Source organism: Vicia villosa, linkage group LG2, assembly GCF_029867415.1.
Source record: "Vicia villosa cultivar HV-30 ecotype Madison, WI linkage group LG2, Vvil1.0, whole genome shotgun sequence".
Lineage (NCBI taxonomy): Eukaryota > Viridiplantae > Streptophyta > Magnoliopsida > Fabales > Fabaceae > Vicia > Vicia villosa.
Window position 1 is genome coordinate 138,257,782 of NC_081181.1, and position 14,805 is coordinate 138,272,586.

The following is a 14,805-nucleotide window of genomic DNA, read 5'->3' on the forward strand; positions in this document are numbered from 1 at the left end:
ATGTCACAATGTTTCATCTTTGCCTTACAAGAGCGATGGAGGCCTGAAACCCACACGTTTCATCTTCCAATAGGTGAGTGTACTGTTACTCTAGAGGATGTTTATATGTTACTTGGTCTGCCCATTGATGGCAAGGCTGTTAATGGATCTGTTCAACATGCTAATTCAATGTGTGAGAGAGTGTTGGGAAGAGATCTAGTTGTGCCTACTCAAGGTTCAAGAGGCCAGGGTATCAGTCTGGTCTCACTTAGAGCTTACTATGATGAACTCGTCTTTATGGACAACTCTACCGAGGAGCATGTTTGGTTAATGACTAAGGTCTATATAATGCTGATGTTTGGTAAACTTTTATTCCCGGAGTCGACAGGTAACACTGTCAACTTTTTCTATTTAAGTAAATTTGATAGTATTAGCAAGATTAGGAAATATAGTTGGGGGTCCGCCGTTTTGGCGATGTTATACCAGTCTCTTTGTAAGAACGCGGTTGCCGAGAAGTGCACCTTCTATGGATGTGCGTTCCTCCTACAAGTATGGGGTTGGTGGAGAATGCCGACGCTGTCCCCTGCAGGCAGGAACAACTACACGTTCCCTTATGCAACAAGGTACGTCTTTTTCTCTTTTTCAACGCTATTCCTTGAACGCTAACTCTCTTTTACATAAAAATCTGAAATAACATTTTTGCTCTTTTTTCTTAGGTTCTGTGGTCCTAAATTGGATTACAGTAAGAATCCGAGGGGGAGTGTTGTTTTGTATCGGGACCTAATTGATCACCTCCGAGCTGAAGATGTATTACCCCTAAACTTTTATATGATCATATAGATGTATTACAATTCATCATGTTTTTTAATAATATGTTATTTTTTCTCCTACGCAGTTTAATTGGAGACCATACTTGTTGCTGGACCATGAGCCAAACGAGAGTGACCGGGAAGTTTGGACTGCAGTAGTACCGATAATAAGGTTCAACATCGTGGAGATGCACCAATCTGACCGTGTGAGACTGCAGTTTGGCATGCATCAACCGATCCCGGATCCCCCCACTGATTTGGGTCGCTGGCATATTAAAAGAGTTAACAATCAATGGGACCACGCAGATTATCGTACATTCGCACCTGAATTTTGTGAGATGTGGAAGCAGCGTCGCAGCCGTTTGCTACAATTCCCTGTTGCCCAACTCCCCATGTTTCCAACCGCGGGATACCTTGCTTGGTATAGAACAGTCACAACCCCCGATATGTATGTGTCAGACCCCTACTACCTACACGACCCCCGCCAACAACAATACGCACAACAACCACCCCAACAATACGCACAACAACCACCCCAACAATACGCACAACAACCACCCCAACAACGCCAACAACGCCAACAACGCCGACAACGCCAAACATCCGAACAACCTGACCATGAGGAATATCAAACAACACCAACAACGCCCTACCAAAGTCAACCCATCCAACAACAATCATGGGGCTTCACCCAACAACTCCGTGACGCTGACCCCTCCACTAGGCTACCCGTCCAACAACAATCGTGGGGCTTCACCCAACAACACTACGACGCCGGCCCCTCCTCCTCCACTAGGCAACCCATCCAGCAACAATCATGGGCCTTCACCCAACAACACGGCGACGCCGGCCCCTCCAGCTACAATAGGCAACCCAGCCCCGACATGGGTCTAGATGACAATTACGACCCAAACGAGCAAATGACCACTCAATCGTCACAGTACCAACAACATGGATACCCCACACCCTAATTTCCACAACACCAACAATATGGGTACACCACACTCCAACAAACAATGCCATTTTTTCAAGGTCAATCAAGCGCTGGGTTTTACCGACCATGTGACGCAACTCCACCGCCAAGACAAATCTTTGAGGGCATGGGGACCCGACTATTTGACAGCAACATACAAGAATACATGTCCAATGAGCGCATGGAGGGGCTAATCCGAGGACCACCTACCCAGACACAACAAGAACAACCAAGGAATAGGGGGGGTCGTGGAGAAGTGGCTCGTCGAGAACCTTCCAACCGGAATCGAACAGTTCCAGATTGCGGAACTGGCGGTGAGAGGGGTCATGGTCCGGCTCCGGGTCGGAGGGGTCGTGGTCGGAGGGGTGGTGAATAGCATAATATCCATGTTTTATAAATTTTCTTTTTTTTACCGTATTTGTAATGTTTGAACTGTATGACCGTATTTGTAATGTTGTTTCTGCATTTCTTGTATTTGTAATGTTTGGAATGAATGACATGTGGTGTTTCATTATTTATTTAATTGTTAAAATAATTTTATTAATAAATAAAAAAAACAAAATATAACTTATTTATTTATGTTAAAATCCATTTTATTAATAAATAAAAAAAATAAAAAAAAAAATAGTATATAAACAAGAAAAAAAAAATAAAAAAAAATAATAAAAAAAAAGAAGATGGGAGTAGGCGCCACCCTAGGTGGCTAATAAGCAAAAAATCAACATTGATGCCACCCTGGGTGGCGCATATGTTGTGTGGAATTGGTGGTTGGCGCCACCTGAGGTGGCTCCTATGTGGAGACCACCTCTGAAACCTGGTCATACCGGTAATTTTTCCGAAAACATGGTTTTTGGTGTAAATAAATTATTAAACATGGTTATTTGGATTTTTTTTTCGGAATTGATGGAACTATTTTATTTTTGGATCATTGGGAGAAACATGGATTTTAACTTTAACATTCTTGATTGGGGGTAGCATATAAATCAAATAGAGGCAGTTAGCTAATCACACAAATTTATAATTATTAACTTTTGATTTTGATTTTCATTATATATATATATTAATAATTTTGATTCATTTTTTCATTTTATACCGGTAAAAAAAATATTGTTGATCCTATTGTTTTTTTAAACAGTATAACTAGGAACAAATATTTTTCTAATTAATGTTAAAACAAAAATAATATTCATATACGAGATAAAATATACTAATAATTTAAATATTTTTATATACGAAAAAATTAAAGGCACGAGTTTTGTTCTGCTTACATTAATAAACTTTTGTCTTTCATTTTATTTTAAAAACAAATGTGTATATTGTATCAACTTGTGCGTAGGCACGATGTTTTTCATATTTATGAAACCCTAATATTTTTATTTTTATTATTGAAAAATATGCAATTGGTCCAAATATTTGTATCAATGAAAAAATTATAACTAAGCTTCAAATATAAATAAAAATATGTATTTTTTAAATAATAATTTTTCTTGATTAAATACATTTTGAAAATAAATGCGCATAACACACCATTTTGTTAAAAAATATATTTTATTAATGGAAACAAAAATTATATTTATATGAAAAATATTTATATTATTAATTCAAATATTTTGATATGTTGAAATAATTATAAGCACTGGTTTATTATCTATTTTAAAAAAATCATTTTATTTTTATAATATTTTTGAAACAAATGCGCCTATGAAGTTCTTAATAAAAATATTAAATATTAACGGGAACATGAGCTTATTGATCAAAATATTGAATATTAACGGGAACATGAAGTTGCTGATCAAAATATGTTTTTCTTAAACGCACTCTTAATTATATTATTCAATCTACAATAATATCAATATTATTTTCTTAATTACTTTTTATTTTTACTATTCAATTTTTTTAATATTATTATTTTTCTAACTTTTCTTCTAAATCAATTTTTTTATTTTATTTTGCTTATTCCAAATGCGCGAAATCGACGGATACCCGTACGAACGCACGAGTATCATACTAGTTGTTATATTGAGAAGTTATATATGTGAGTCACTCTAAAACAACACTTGATTGAATTTTCTTTTTTTAGCCAATAAATGAAATATTAAGTGGTGGTATGATTTTGTTTTGTAATTTTTCTTTGTTTTAAAAATTTAAAACTAATAAAATTGATTTGATTACTTAATTTTATAAAACTATTTTTAGAAACTAAAATATATTTTTAATTTTTAGACAAAAAAAAGAGAATGTTTTCGATTTCTAAAATAATGAACAATTATATTTAATATATATACAAATGTCAATATACTCTTTATTATTAGGTGGTTGCTAAGTACATCATATATATTTTCTAAATTCTATGAAAATCCAAAACGCTTTTTTGGCTAATTTTTCTTTCGGATGCATCTAAGGTTTTTCACAATAAATTATGTAGGTTTCGTTAATATTTAACATTTTTGAAAAGTATATCTAAAAAATGTTCTGCAGATAATACCATCATATGTTTAAATAGAATATGATGCAATCGGAAGTTTTTATAGAGATTTTTATGAATTTTAATTCAAAATTTCATAAGGATAGTTGTTTTGCAACAAACTTTGCAATAATACTAAAAATTTACCATTTTCTACAAATATATTTACGGTCTTTCCACAATAATAACATCTAAATATTAACTTGAGGACGCATCCTTTTAATTATTTTTTATGAAATTATATGAACAACATGGTAAAGTACGCATTCCAAAATTAAATTGAAAAAAAATAAATAAATAAGTAGGATGTAATGAGCAACCACATGTTCGTCTCCTCTATTGGACTACTAATTGGATTCATAAGGAAATTTAGATCAAGGCCCACACTTTTATTTTTGCTGAATAAAGACTTGCTAGATCCTTGCCACAAAATCCTGCACCCCACCATTATATATTAGTTTTTCCTCATTGATTGTTTCTTGTTTACTTTTGGTGCATAACTTTTATTGATTATATACTATAAGAAGCTAAGCTCTTGAAAAATGAATTTATAAGTTACTAAATATATTAAACATGGGAAATTTATAAAGATTTCTTGTTATTAACATTAAAAAAAAAACTTTATTTTTGCATGATTTTTCTTGACTATATACTATAAGTAACTATGCTCTCGTAATAAAATAAATCATTATTTTTCTACATATTTGTTATGATTATAAAGAGTAGGATCACAATTCATCAACTTTTTTTCCTTTTTTTTATCACTTTTCTACTCATAAAAGGAGAGTAAGACCCACCATTTTATTTTTTTTCCCCTCTAACTTTAACTAATAATATCATTTTTAAAAAAAAAAATAGTGTTTTAGAGTAAGTCTACCATTTTACTAATTAATATCGTTGTTGTTGAATATTTTATCGAACATTTTTTTAAGGACAAAACTTAGGTACGATTCTTTAGATGTGATTCTTATTACTATTTAATGAAAATATGACAAATATACTTACATATTATTTAGTGAGTGAAAATATGAGAAATTTGCATACACGTAAGAGGAAATTATACACTTGTCATTTTTTTATTAGAAAATACTAAAAACCACACCTAAAAAATTATATTAAATTTTGTCCTTCTTTTAAAATCCAATCTTAAGTTATACGCATACGAATATTTTAGAGTTTATCAATAGATTTTAAATGTATCACATAAAAATATAAGTCTAATATTAGTTTGAGATATGATAGGAATAGAGTTTATGAGATGTTACAGATAATTTTTACCTTTAAATTTATCAAGAAACTTATTTTAGAGGTTGATTTTGTTTACCTTTAAATTTATTAAGAAACTTATTTTAGAGGTTGATTTTGTCTTTAAATTTATTAAGAAACTTATTTTAGAGATTGATTTTGTAGAAATGAATTATGCTTAAATTTTAAGGGAATTGTTCTTAAAGATGGCTAATAACTCAAAATTTTCTTATCATAAATTATCTTTGGGAAACATTCTTATTTTAGATGGGTTTTTGGATGTGTCCAAAAGTTATCTACCTTTCAGTGTATAATGTATAACATTCAAATAAACTACTTTAACTTAGTTTATTTGGATGTTCATGCATGTTGCTATGCTTTGTTTGAATTACTATTGAAGTTATTGAAGTTACGTTGATTATTATATCTTATCTCAGACAATTATATCTTAGATCTTTAATACACGTATATTGACACTTAAAATTTTCATTTTTTTAATAAGCAAATTTGAATTAAGAGATGTATTAGGGATACTCCAACTCAATTACAATAAACCAAGCAAATTTAACCCCAAGTCATAAACAAAGACTCGAGAAACTACTCCAATCTACCTGGAGAACATCGATGCCATTATCAAGAGACAATGCAAACTACTACAAATATTTAAACTTTGTCAAATATAGCAATTCGTTAACATCTAAAAAAGCTCATGCAAATAGAATTATGTTTCTACAAGACCAAATAGACCAATAAATCCAAGATCATACCAATCAACCTATCTTACGAGGCAAATTCGACCCCGAACCAGCCATAAAAGTATAAAAATACTCCACCGAATTAAAAGTACCAATAATATTGTTGCACCTTAACCAAGAACAAACAACCTGCCAAACCTTCCGACTTACTTTGGACTTGAACATGAAACTGAACACAAACCCAAATAAGTTATGCCATAATAATATAAGGAAGACACATAAACTTATTGTTCATGGTTTTTTACGATAAGATGAAAATAGATAATAACAAACCTTGATGTTGAGATATCGATTTTCTCTAAGCTTGATTGCAAAGTTTTCCCAATTTTTTTTAATAACAAAAGTATGTTAATGATTACTAACATGAATCCTGCTTACAATGATGTAGCTTGATTAGAAATGTATAGAATTCATGTACTATTGAGATCAAGGTAGTCAAAACGAGTGTTGGATCGTAAGATCTTACATGTCGGGGTGGCATTTCAGTGTTAGGATCTAGGAAAGATCATTTTTGGTTGTCGCCATAATCGAGATAAAATTTTTTAGTAAGATCGTAAAAAAATAGTGTTGGGCCTTTTTTTGTTTGGGCTGTCTAAACGGATCGGGTTTTTTAAAAGTGAAAACCGATTTTTATTTAACTAGATTCTCCCTCTCCTAACCCTAAAACAAAACATAAACGACGCTTTCCTCTCCTACCTTTAGAGAAACCTTTTTCTCCTCATCTTTTCCCCATCCTGATTTTGCCCTAACTTCAACGGTTCTCCCTCTCTCTTCCCCCATCCTGATTTCGCCATGCTCCTTTATTTTCTTCTGCTATTCTGTTTTCGTCGAAAACATCAAACTTCTTCCGCTATTCTATTTTCTCCTGCTATCCTATCATTTTCTCAACAATAGTTTCTTCCCTATTTAATGGCTTCAAACATAGGGTTGCAAAATGTTTCATCAACTGCTTCTGCTCCTACTCCTGCAAAAATTTCTCTTGGAATGAAAAGTGATCCAACTTGAGAATATGTGTTTTAATTGACCCAGTTTCATAAAAATAGAAGTGTAAATTCCATGAGGGTGAATTTATAGGAGGTGTTTATCGTTTGAAGCATCATTTGGCCAAAACCAGAAATAATGTTAAGTCGTGTTTAGCTATTCCAGATGACATCAAGAAAACAATGTTGGATAAGGTTTATAAATTACAAAAGAATTTGCTGCAAAAGTCACAGGATATTAACATTGAAGGTGATAATGTTGTTGCCAATGATGATCTTGAGGTTGCTGATTGTTTGGGTGGAAAAAGGAAAAGTCAGGTGGAGATAACACCTAAGGATGTTTTCAAAAGAGGAATCACCAGTACACTAAAATAGACCACAATCAACGGTAAATTTAAGTAGAATTTGCGGGACGAAGCATGTAAGGATATCGCTCTTTTCTTTTACAATAATTCTATTCCATTTAATGTTCCAAGGTCTGAAGGGTTATTATGTGTTAAGAGAGCAGAGCAAGAAATATTCACACCTGACCAGGAGAGTCAAAAGAAAGAACATGTGAATATGATAAGCAGATCAACAGAACAACAAGACACAACAAATGAAGATCTTTTTTGAAAAATAAGAAGATAAAAATAATGATGAATTTGTTCTTATACTCTTAGGAGCTACTCAACTTATATCATGCTCCAAGTGTAAAACCTTTGTGAATCTGGTTAACCAGGAAGCACACAATCAAACACAAAGGTTAACAACTTATATATTATTTTGATATTATATGTATCGTATTTAATTTGTATTATTACTCGGACATTTGATATGTGCAGTTTATTAGATAACACATTATCACTTTCATTATTGCGAGGTTAACATAACACAACACATGAAAATCAACATAACTTAACACATGACAATTAACATAACTTAACATAGACGATTACATAACTTCACAAAGCAATAATGAATAACAAAACTTAGACACTACTAGATGATTATGGACGTTTCAACATCTTGATTATATCTTCGAAAGATCTAGCAATTATGACATCAAACTCGATCGGTCCCTTTGTCTTCCTATGGTGATATATTCCCCACATAACCTTCAAATCTTCATTAGTCTTCATCTCAATGTTGTATTTCACATTCCTTCAATATCAATCCATGGCGCAAGAAACTCGATCTTACCCACCTTTTTGTTCCTAGTGTGACGCAACAAATTTCTAATAAGAATCACAGAATAGCAAAACTGGTAGTGTCCATGGGGAGCCGAAAAAATTAACAGGGGGTTTCACGCCGTTGAATGACACAATTGTAAAAAAAGGAATATTGAGACATTCTAAGATATTTTTTTAACAACATATCTTTATGTATACAAGTTTGAATTTATTATGGATCACAGTCGTACAACTGTTCGCAACATCTCAATTGTGGAAATTTTAACTATCGAATTTTATATAGCTCTTTTAAATATCTGATAAATGCACAAGATTTTAAAATACTGGTGATTTTACACTTCCAAATTTCTCAAAATTTTGGAAAAAAAACCGAAAATCCAAGGTTTTCTTTTAAAAAATCTATATATTTTTTTATGCATCGATTTTTTTATGAAAAATCAATAAAAATGCATATTGAATTTTTAGAATACACTACCATATTTTTAATATTCATTCCGAATTTTTAAAATACACTCTCAAATTTTTTATGTGCTATTTTTAAATTAAAAAACAACAAAAATATTTTGAGTATTATAAAATATTGGAGGGGGTGTCAGATACATTTGGAGAGTGGGAGTAAAAAATCTCCATATCCATTGAGAAGAAATTATTAGGCCCATATGATAAACTTAAAAGTAACCCATAATAAAAATAAAATGGGTCACAAATGTAACTAAACCAAACATGTGAATTTCCAAATTAATAAATGAATTAATTTGTTTCCGAAAAAATATATTATATTTTAAACACTTTTAAGATAAATGCTATTATATTTTTTATTTTTAGCAGTACCACGTTATATTTTTTTCTATCCAAAATTTATTTATTTTTTTACCAAAATTTAGAAGGCACGTCGGTGGAAAAAAATTTGAGTCCATATTAAGTTCACCTAACCTATAAAAACACAAATCATCACTTACATTTCTTTCACTCAACATAGTGTATGAGGGAAGGAATTAGTAAAGTTCAAAATGCATGCAAAATTAAATGAATATGAGATATTCAACTCTATAGCCACCCTTCTTAGTTTAGTAAAAAGGGTATGTTAGTCACAACAAAGCAAACACCATGATTCACACAAGTCGGTAAGGAGTTAGCGTTGAAGCCCTAAATTCATTCCAATTATGGAAAAACAATGTACCCCAAAAGTCCATCACATTCAACATCCAACCTAAATAAAGAAATAACATCATGAATTTTTCATCACCATACAAATTCATACTTGTTTTGTGAAAAGTAGCTTTCTATCTCTCTATATCATTATTTAGGTCTCACTAAGGTTAATGCTTTTGACAAGCTACCGACCTCTTTCTTTTTTGGCTATAACAATCTGTTACGAAACTGAGTAAGAATCTTACTATTCCCATTATTAGTAATTGGCCTAAATGGACAAATATAATTGATGATCTGAGTTTTAATTGTTTGATACTTTATCAAATAGAAAAACTTATATGATGATATGAGAAAATTTGCTCGCATAACCCTTGACTTTGGAAGAAACGTTCATTAATTATCAAAAGCGTTAAACTCCCAACACAACTTAAAAATAGTTTTTTAATTAATATTTCATCTGATCTTATTTATAAGAAAAACATTTTTTTAAAAATTTATTGAATAAATAATGTAGATGTTCTTTATATTATTTAGATACATTAATTATTTATTGTATTAAAAAATTAAAATTTTCTTATAAATAAAAATAGAAAGAATATTTCTTAAAGACCTAATACCAAAACATCTCTCTTTAATTGGATTTCAGACTTTTTGCCATGCCACGCGACAATGCAAATTATTCTTTGATTAATGTCTCTAGCTCAAATGAAATTTCTTATATATTTGTTGATAGTATTAATTAAAGAAACCGGTTAAGAATAAATAAAAAAAGAGAAAATAGGTGATGCACTGACAGTGTAAAATTTTTTTACACTGTCAACCAATCACGACCATGAATCAGGGCAAATCAGACTGTAATTTTAAAAAAAATTATATGACATGGCAAAACGATTTGTTTCTATTGGATGACAGTGTAAAACTTTTTTACACTGTCAGTGCACTACCTTTAACCTCATAAAAAAATGGTATATCAATATATTATGTATAACGTTTTTGTACCACCAGAAATTGTTAATAAAGATGCCTTTCAATAAGCTAATGTGAATTTAAACATATATCATCAATTGGCATGAGATGAACAAGGTTAGGAAAATTATATCCTGTACCCCTACATTTATTTTAATACCCCTACAAAAAAAATTCAGACAAATTTACCCCTGTATAAATAGTAAAAATTTCAAATTTTTTCACTTTTCACTCATTCAAACAGTTTCGTTTCAAAGTGAAAACAGAGGAAGCAACCAACCGGACAACCCAAGAGTGAGTTTTTCGGTTTTTCTAGGCCTCAGCCGGACAACCCAAGAGTGGGGTTTGCGGTTCTTTGTTTCACCAGCCGGATAACCCAACAATGGAGTTTCCGGTTCTTCAATCTCTCGGCCGGATAACCCCCTTGGGGTATCGGTTCTTTTTTTTTTTTTTCGTTTTTGATTTTTTTTTCTTTTTAATATTATATTTAATTTTTAATAACATTTTATTTAATTTTTAACTATATTTTATTTTTATTTTTTAGTGGTTCGAAGAAGAGGAGGTGCGATTGACGGAATGCGTCAAAGAGGAAGACAACGTCGAGAGGCTGATAGCGAGGGACAGCAGGGAGCTGCACCTGAGGTTGGTCCGCAGCACCCGGCATTTTCCGGAGGACCGACTGATACTTCTTTATTGATTAGATATCAGAACCATGTTGCCTGTCATTTATGGTTGGGCGAGGTACGTAAATGTTTTCTTTTAGGTTCAATAATTTAAAAATTTATGTTGAATAATTTTAAATTATATGTACTTATATATTAACACATATATTACAAATTATTTTCAGGAGAGACGACCAAAGCTAACCTTAAAGGTTGCTGCACATGGCAGCAAATTAATAGGATGGGTTCCGGCAATGCTCCCAAGGCAGATGAATGATTGGTTAGTTGCATCTGGTCTGTCATCTTTGCAGTATACTAGTTTGGTCAGGGTAGATACGCATCTTTTATCTGCGTTTGTTAAGAGATGGCATCCTGAAACATCGTCATTTCATATGCCGTTCGGCGAGATGATTATCACGCTAGATGATGTTTCATGTCTTCTTCATGTACCGATTAGGGGCGAGCTGGTTGACCCCGATTTTGTTGTCACCGATTATGATGCTATCCATCTAGCTGTTGAGTTGTTTGGTGTTTCACTGAGTGATGCAACTACGGAGGCTTCTTCTGTAAGGGGTCCTTACTATAAATTGGATTGGTTGAAGCAAGTTTTTGAGCAACAAAGAGCTGCAAATAACTTTACAGGTGCTATGAGAGCATACATGATGTTGCTATTAGGTTGTACTATTCTTGCCGACAAGAATTTTACTCTTGTCGAGGCAAAATATCTACCACTGTTGAGAGATTTGGATACTTGTGGAAGATATTGCTGGGGGGCAGCTGCACTGGTTACTCTATACAGATACTTAGGGGATGCTTCATTTTATTCATGCAAGCAGCTTGGCGGTTATGCCTCTCTTCTCCAGGTACAAAATTTTACTTATGATTTAGTTATACTTAATTATTTAATTTTTTAGTTTAATTTAGTTTATTATAATTTAGTTTAATTTATAATAGTAATGTTTTGTTACAGTGTTGGATTCATGAGTATTTTCCAACTGTTGGAAAGAGAGGTACTTCTGGGTTATGTGTCATTGATAGTCCAATGGCTAGGGCGATGAAATGGGAATATAGGCAGGGGACGCAAAAAGTGGCTGACATCCGAGCTGTGTTAGATCAGTTGACCCCTCACGATATCGTCTGGCGCCCTTTTGAGGATCATAGGGAGCACCGTCCTTTTGATGATATCTGTTTGTACCGGGGTGGTTTGAAGTGGTATGGTACTGTAGTTCTATATTTACCTGACAGATGCATGCGTCAGTTTGGATACAGACAGTACATACCGATTGCTCCTCCTAATGTAGACACACTTGATGTGGATGTTGAGTGGGCTACATATATGCAGAGTGTGTTGCAGGTGATCCGATCCCACGATGATCCCCCAACTGCGTTTGCCACCATACCATATGAGACAGACGATGATTATTTGGCGTGGTATTATATGGTGTCACATCCTCGTTTGAGAGCACCACAAGGTGATCAGCCGATGGAGGTACCAGTGCCTGTCTATGACGAAGGACCGTCAGACCCAAGGTTATCATATATATCTCATGAGCTTCATCATTACTTACAGCGTCATCAGGCACGTCCTGAAGACGAACAGTTTCTAGAGATATTTAGAGCACTCAGACTTGCACATGGCGGACCATTACCTAGGGAAGGTCCAATTACTTATGACAATGAGTCTGATTGATGTCACATTTTATGTTTATATTTATGTTTTAGTTTGAGACTTATGTATTATTATGAGACTTGTAGACTTATGTATTATTAAGAGACTTATAGTCTGAGATTTACTATTTATAATCCATTTGTCAACATATTAAAATCCAATATCATAAAATCAAACTAAATAGTACCAATGTTGTAATATCATAAAATCAAACTAAGCTGACATATTTTGGCAGTATAGGCGTAAGCCGTTGCCAATATTGTAACCGCCCGGCAAATCCTACCATCCAAGAAGTTGCATCTTTTGTGCGATATTTCTTCCAATCAGTTGTGACAGGTGGAAACGGGAATCCTTCATTCATGTTTACCTGCACATAAAATAAATATCAGAAAAAGTCAAATAGGGACTGAATGTACCAAAATTGTGTTACTAATTACCTGAACCCAATGATTTCCATTGACAAATCTGATGCAGTAAATGGATGCATTAGGTGAATGTGCACTCGTCATAGGAATGTAACTCAAACTAGGGTGACCTAAAGAGACGAGAACAACGTTATACCGATTAGCTATTACAAAGCCCAACTCAGGTAACATCATCCATTTATTTGGTGGCTTTTGTCCTAAAGTTTCTATCACCAACGATGATCTCACTGTTGGAAGGCGTTTACCAAATAAATCCTCATACAACTTGCTTCTAGGACCTATAATTTCTTTCTTCAAATCCCGACGAACCATTGACCATCCATCTGTGTCATAACCATGCAAAGATGCAATGGCTCTAAACCCACAATTTCCATCATCTCTTACATCAACAATGTCATCAATAAATGGTCGGATGTAATCTGGAAATTGTACAATGTATTTATCAAATTCTTTATTTTTTGAGGTTTGGGATAGTTGTGAACATAACCTCTTTGAAGATTTTTGCGAACTCGAATGTGCTTGATTAACATACTCATATCCTGAAGGATCACGATAAACATCATATCCCACAAGTCTCTTCCCTTTCTTCTTAACCCCTCCTTTGGTTTTAATTTTTTCAGGCGGTGGACACATCTTTGTTGTAGTCGGATAAGCAATCTCGCACACTCTGCTTTTTAATGCACTTTTTCCGACAACATCTAGTGACCTCCACCTTTTCCAAATTTCATCGATTGCATTTGTCATGTCTACTTCTGATCCATCATCTGCATCTACATCTTGATTTCCTTCCATACTTAGTTTTCTCCAATGAATATGAGTAGCCTCAATTGGTATCACATCACCACTCAATGTATATCTCCCTAACTCACAAGCACATGGTAACCCATATACTTTTCTATGAGTACATCCGCACTTTTGCGTATCGGTACCTACCATGTCAATCCTCAACCACTCTTCAGCAATCTGCCTCAATGCAGCTCTTGATACTGAACCACGCAAATTTGAATAAAAAGGACTAGTGTGTGCATGCTCAACTTCATAAAAAGTCTTCTGAAATGAAGCTCTAATGTTGCCCACTTGTATCTTGATATTGTCATTCATAGCCTCCCAACATTTGCATAAATCACCTAAGCTATTCTCTAACATTTGCTTAAGTTTCCAATGCGCAGACTACACCCTTTAAATAAAACAAAACAACTAATTATCTGTAATATTAAGATAAAGAAACAATGTCGATAAAATCACATAAACATACCTATTTGTTGTGGTGTTGCCCAAATGTAACACTTGATTGATCCATGCTTCGACAAATCGATGTCTGTGCGGTGTCAACCATGTGCTATTCACATAATCAATAAAACCTTTGGAGTCAACACATGCATCCTCAAGTTGTTTCAACCTTTGATAGTACTCCATCTCATCACTAGCCCTTGTAAGTTCAAACCACATTTTCTCCACTGTTTCTCGCATATCATCCATAACATGTTCCTTACACTTTGATTTCACATTTTTGTTAATGTGAAATCGGCAAAGCAAATTAGTTGTCTTTGGAAA

The 14,805-nt window shown here is 33.3% G+C and overlaps 3 protein-coding genes across 3 annotated transcripts; 2 read left to right on the forward strand and 1 right to left on the reverse strand.

Annotated features, from left to right (window-relative positions):
• Window positions 1-11,192, forward strand: LOC131650149 (serine/threonine-protein phosphatase 7 long form homolog). The gene is made up of 6 exons (XM_058919878.1): window positions 1-367; window positions 530-602; window positions 696-786; window positions 875-1,148; window positions 7,300-7,523; window positions 11,040-11,192. Exons 1-6 carry the CDS (start codon window positions 1-3, stop codon window positions 11,190-11,192), a joined length of 1,182 nt encoding a protein of 393 aa, XP_058775861.1.
• Window positions 11,151-12,847, forward strand: LOC131650150 (protein MAIN-LIKE 1-like). Its single transcript, XM_058919879.1, has 3 exons — window positions 11,151-11,258; window positions 11,343-12,020; window positions 12,128-12,847. The coding sequence occupies exons 2-3, from the start codon at window positions 11,412-11,414 to the stop codon at window positions 12,845-12,847; spliced, it is 1,329 nt and encodes a 442-aa protein (XP_058775862.1). The 5' UTR covers window positions 11,151-11,258; window positions 11,343-11,411.
• Window positions 12,848-13,034: 187 nt separating this feature from the next.
• On the reverse strand, window positions 13,035-14,397 carry LOC131650151 (uncharacterized). The gene is made up of 2 exons (XM_058919880.1): window positions 13,264-14,397; window positions 13,035-13,193 (listed from the first exon to the last, which is right to left on the reverse strand). Exons 1-2 carry the CDS (start codon window positions 14,395-14,397, stop codon window positions 13,035-13,037), a joined length of 1,293 nt encoding a protein of 430 aa, XP_058775863.1.
• Between the last annotated feature and the right edge of the window lie 408 nt (window positions 14,398-14,805).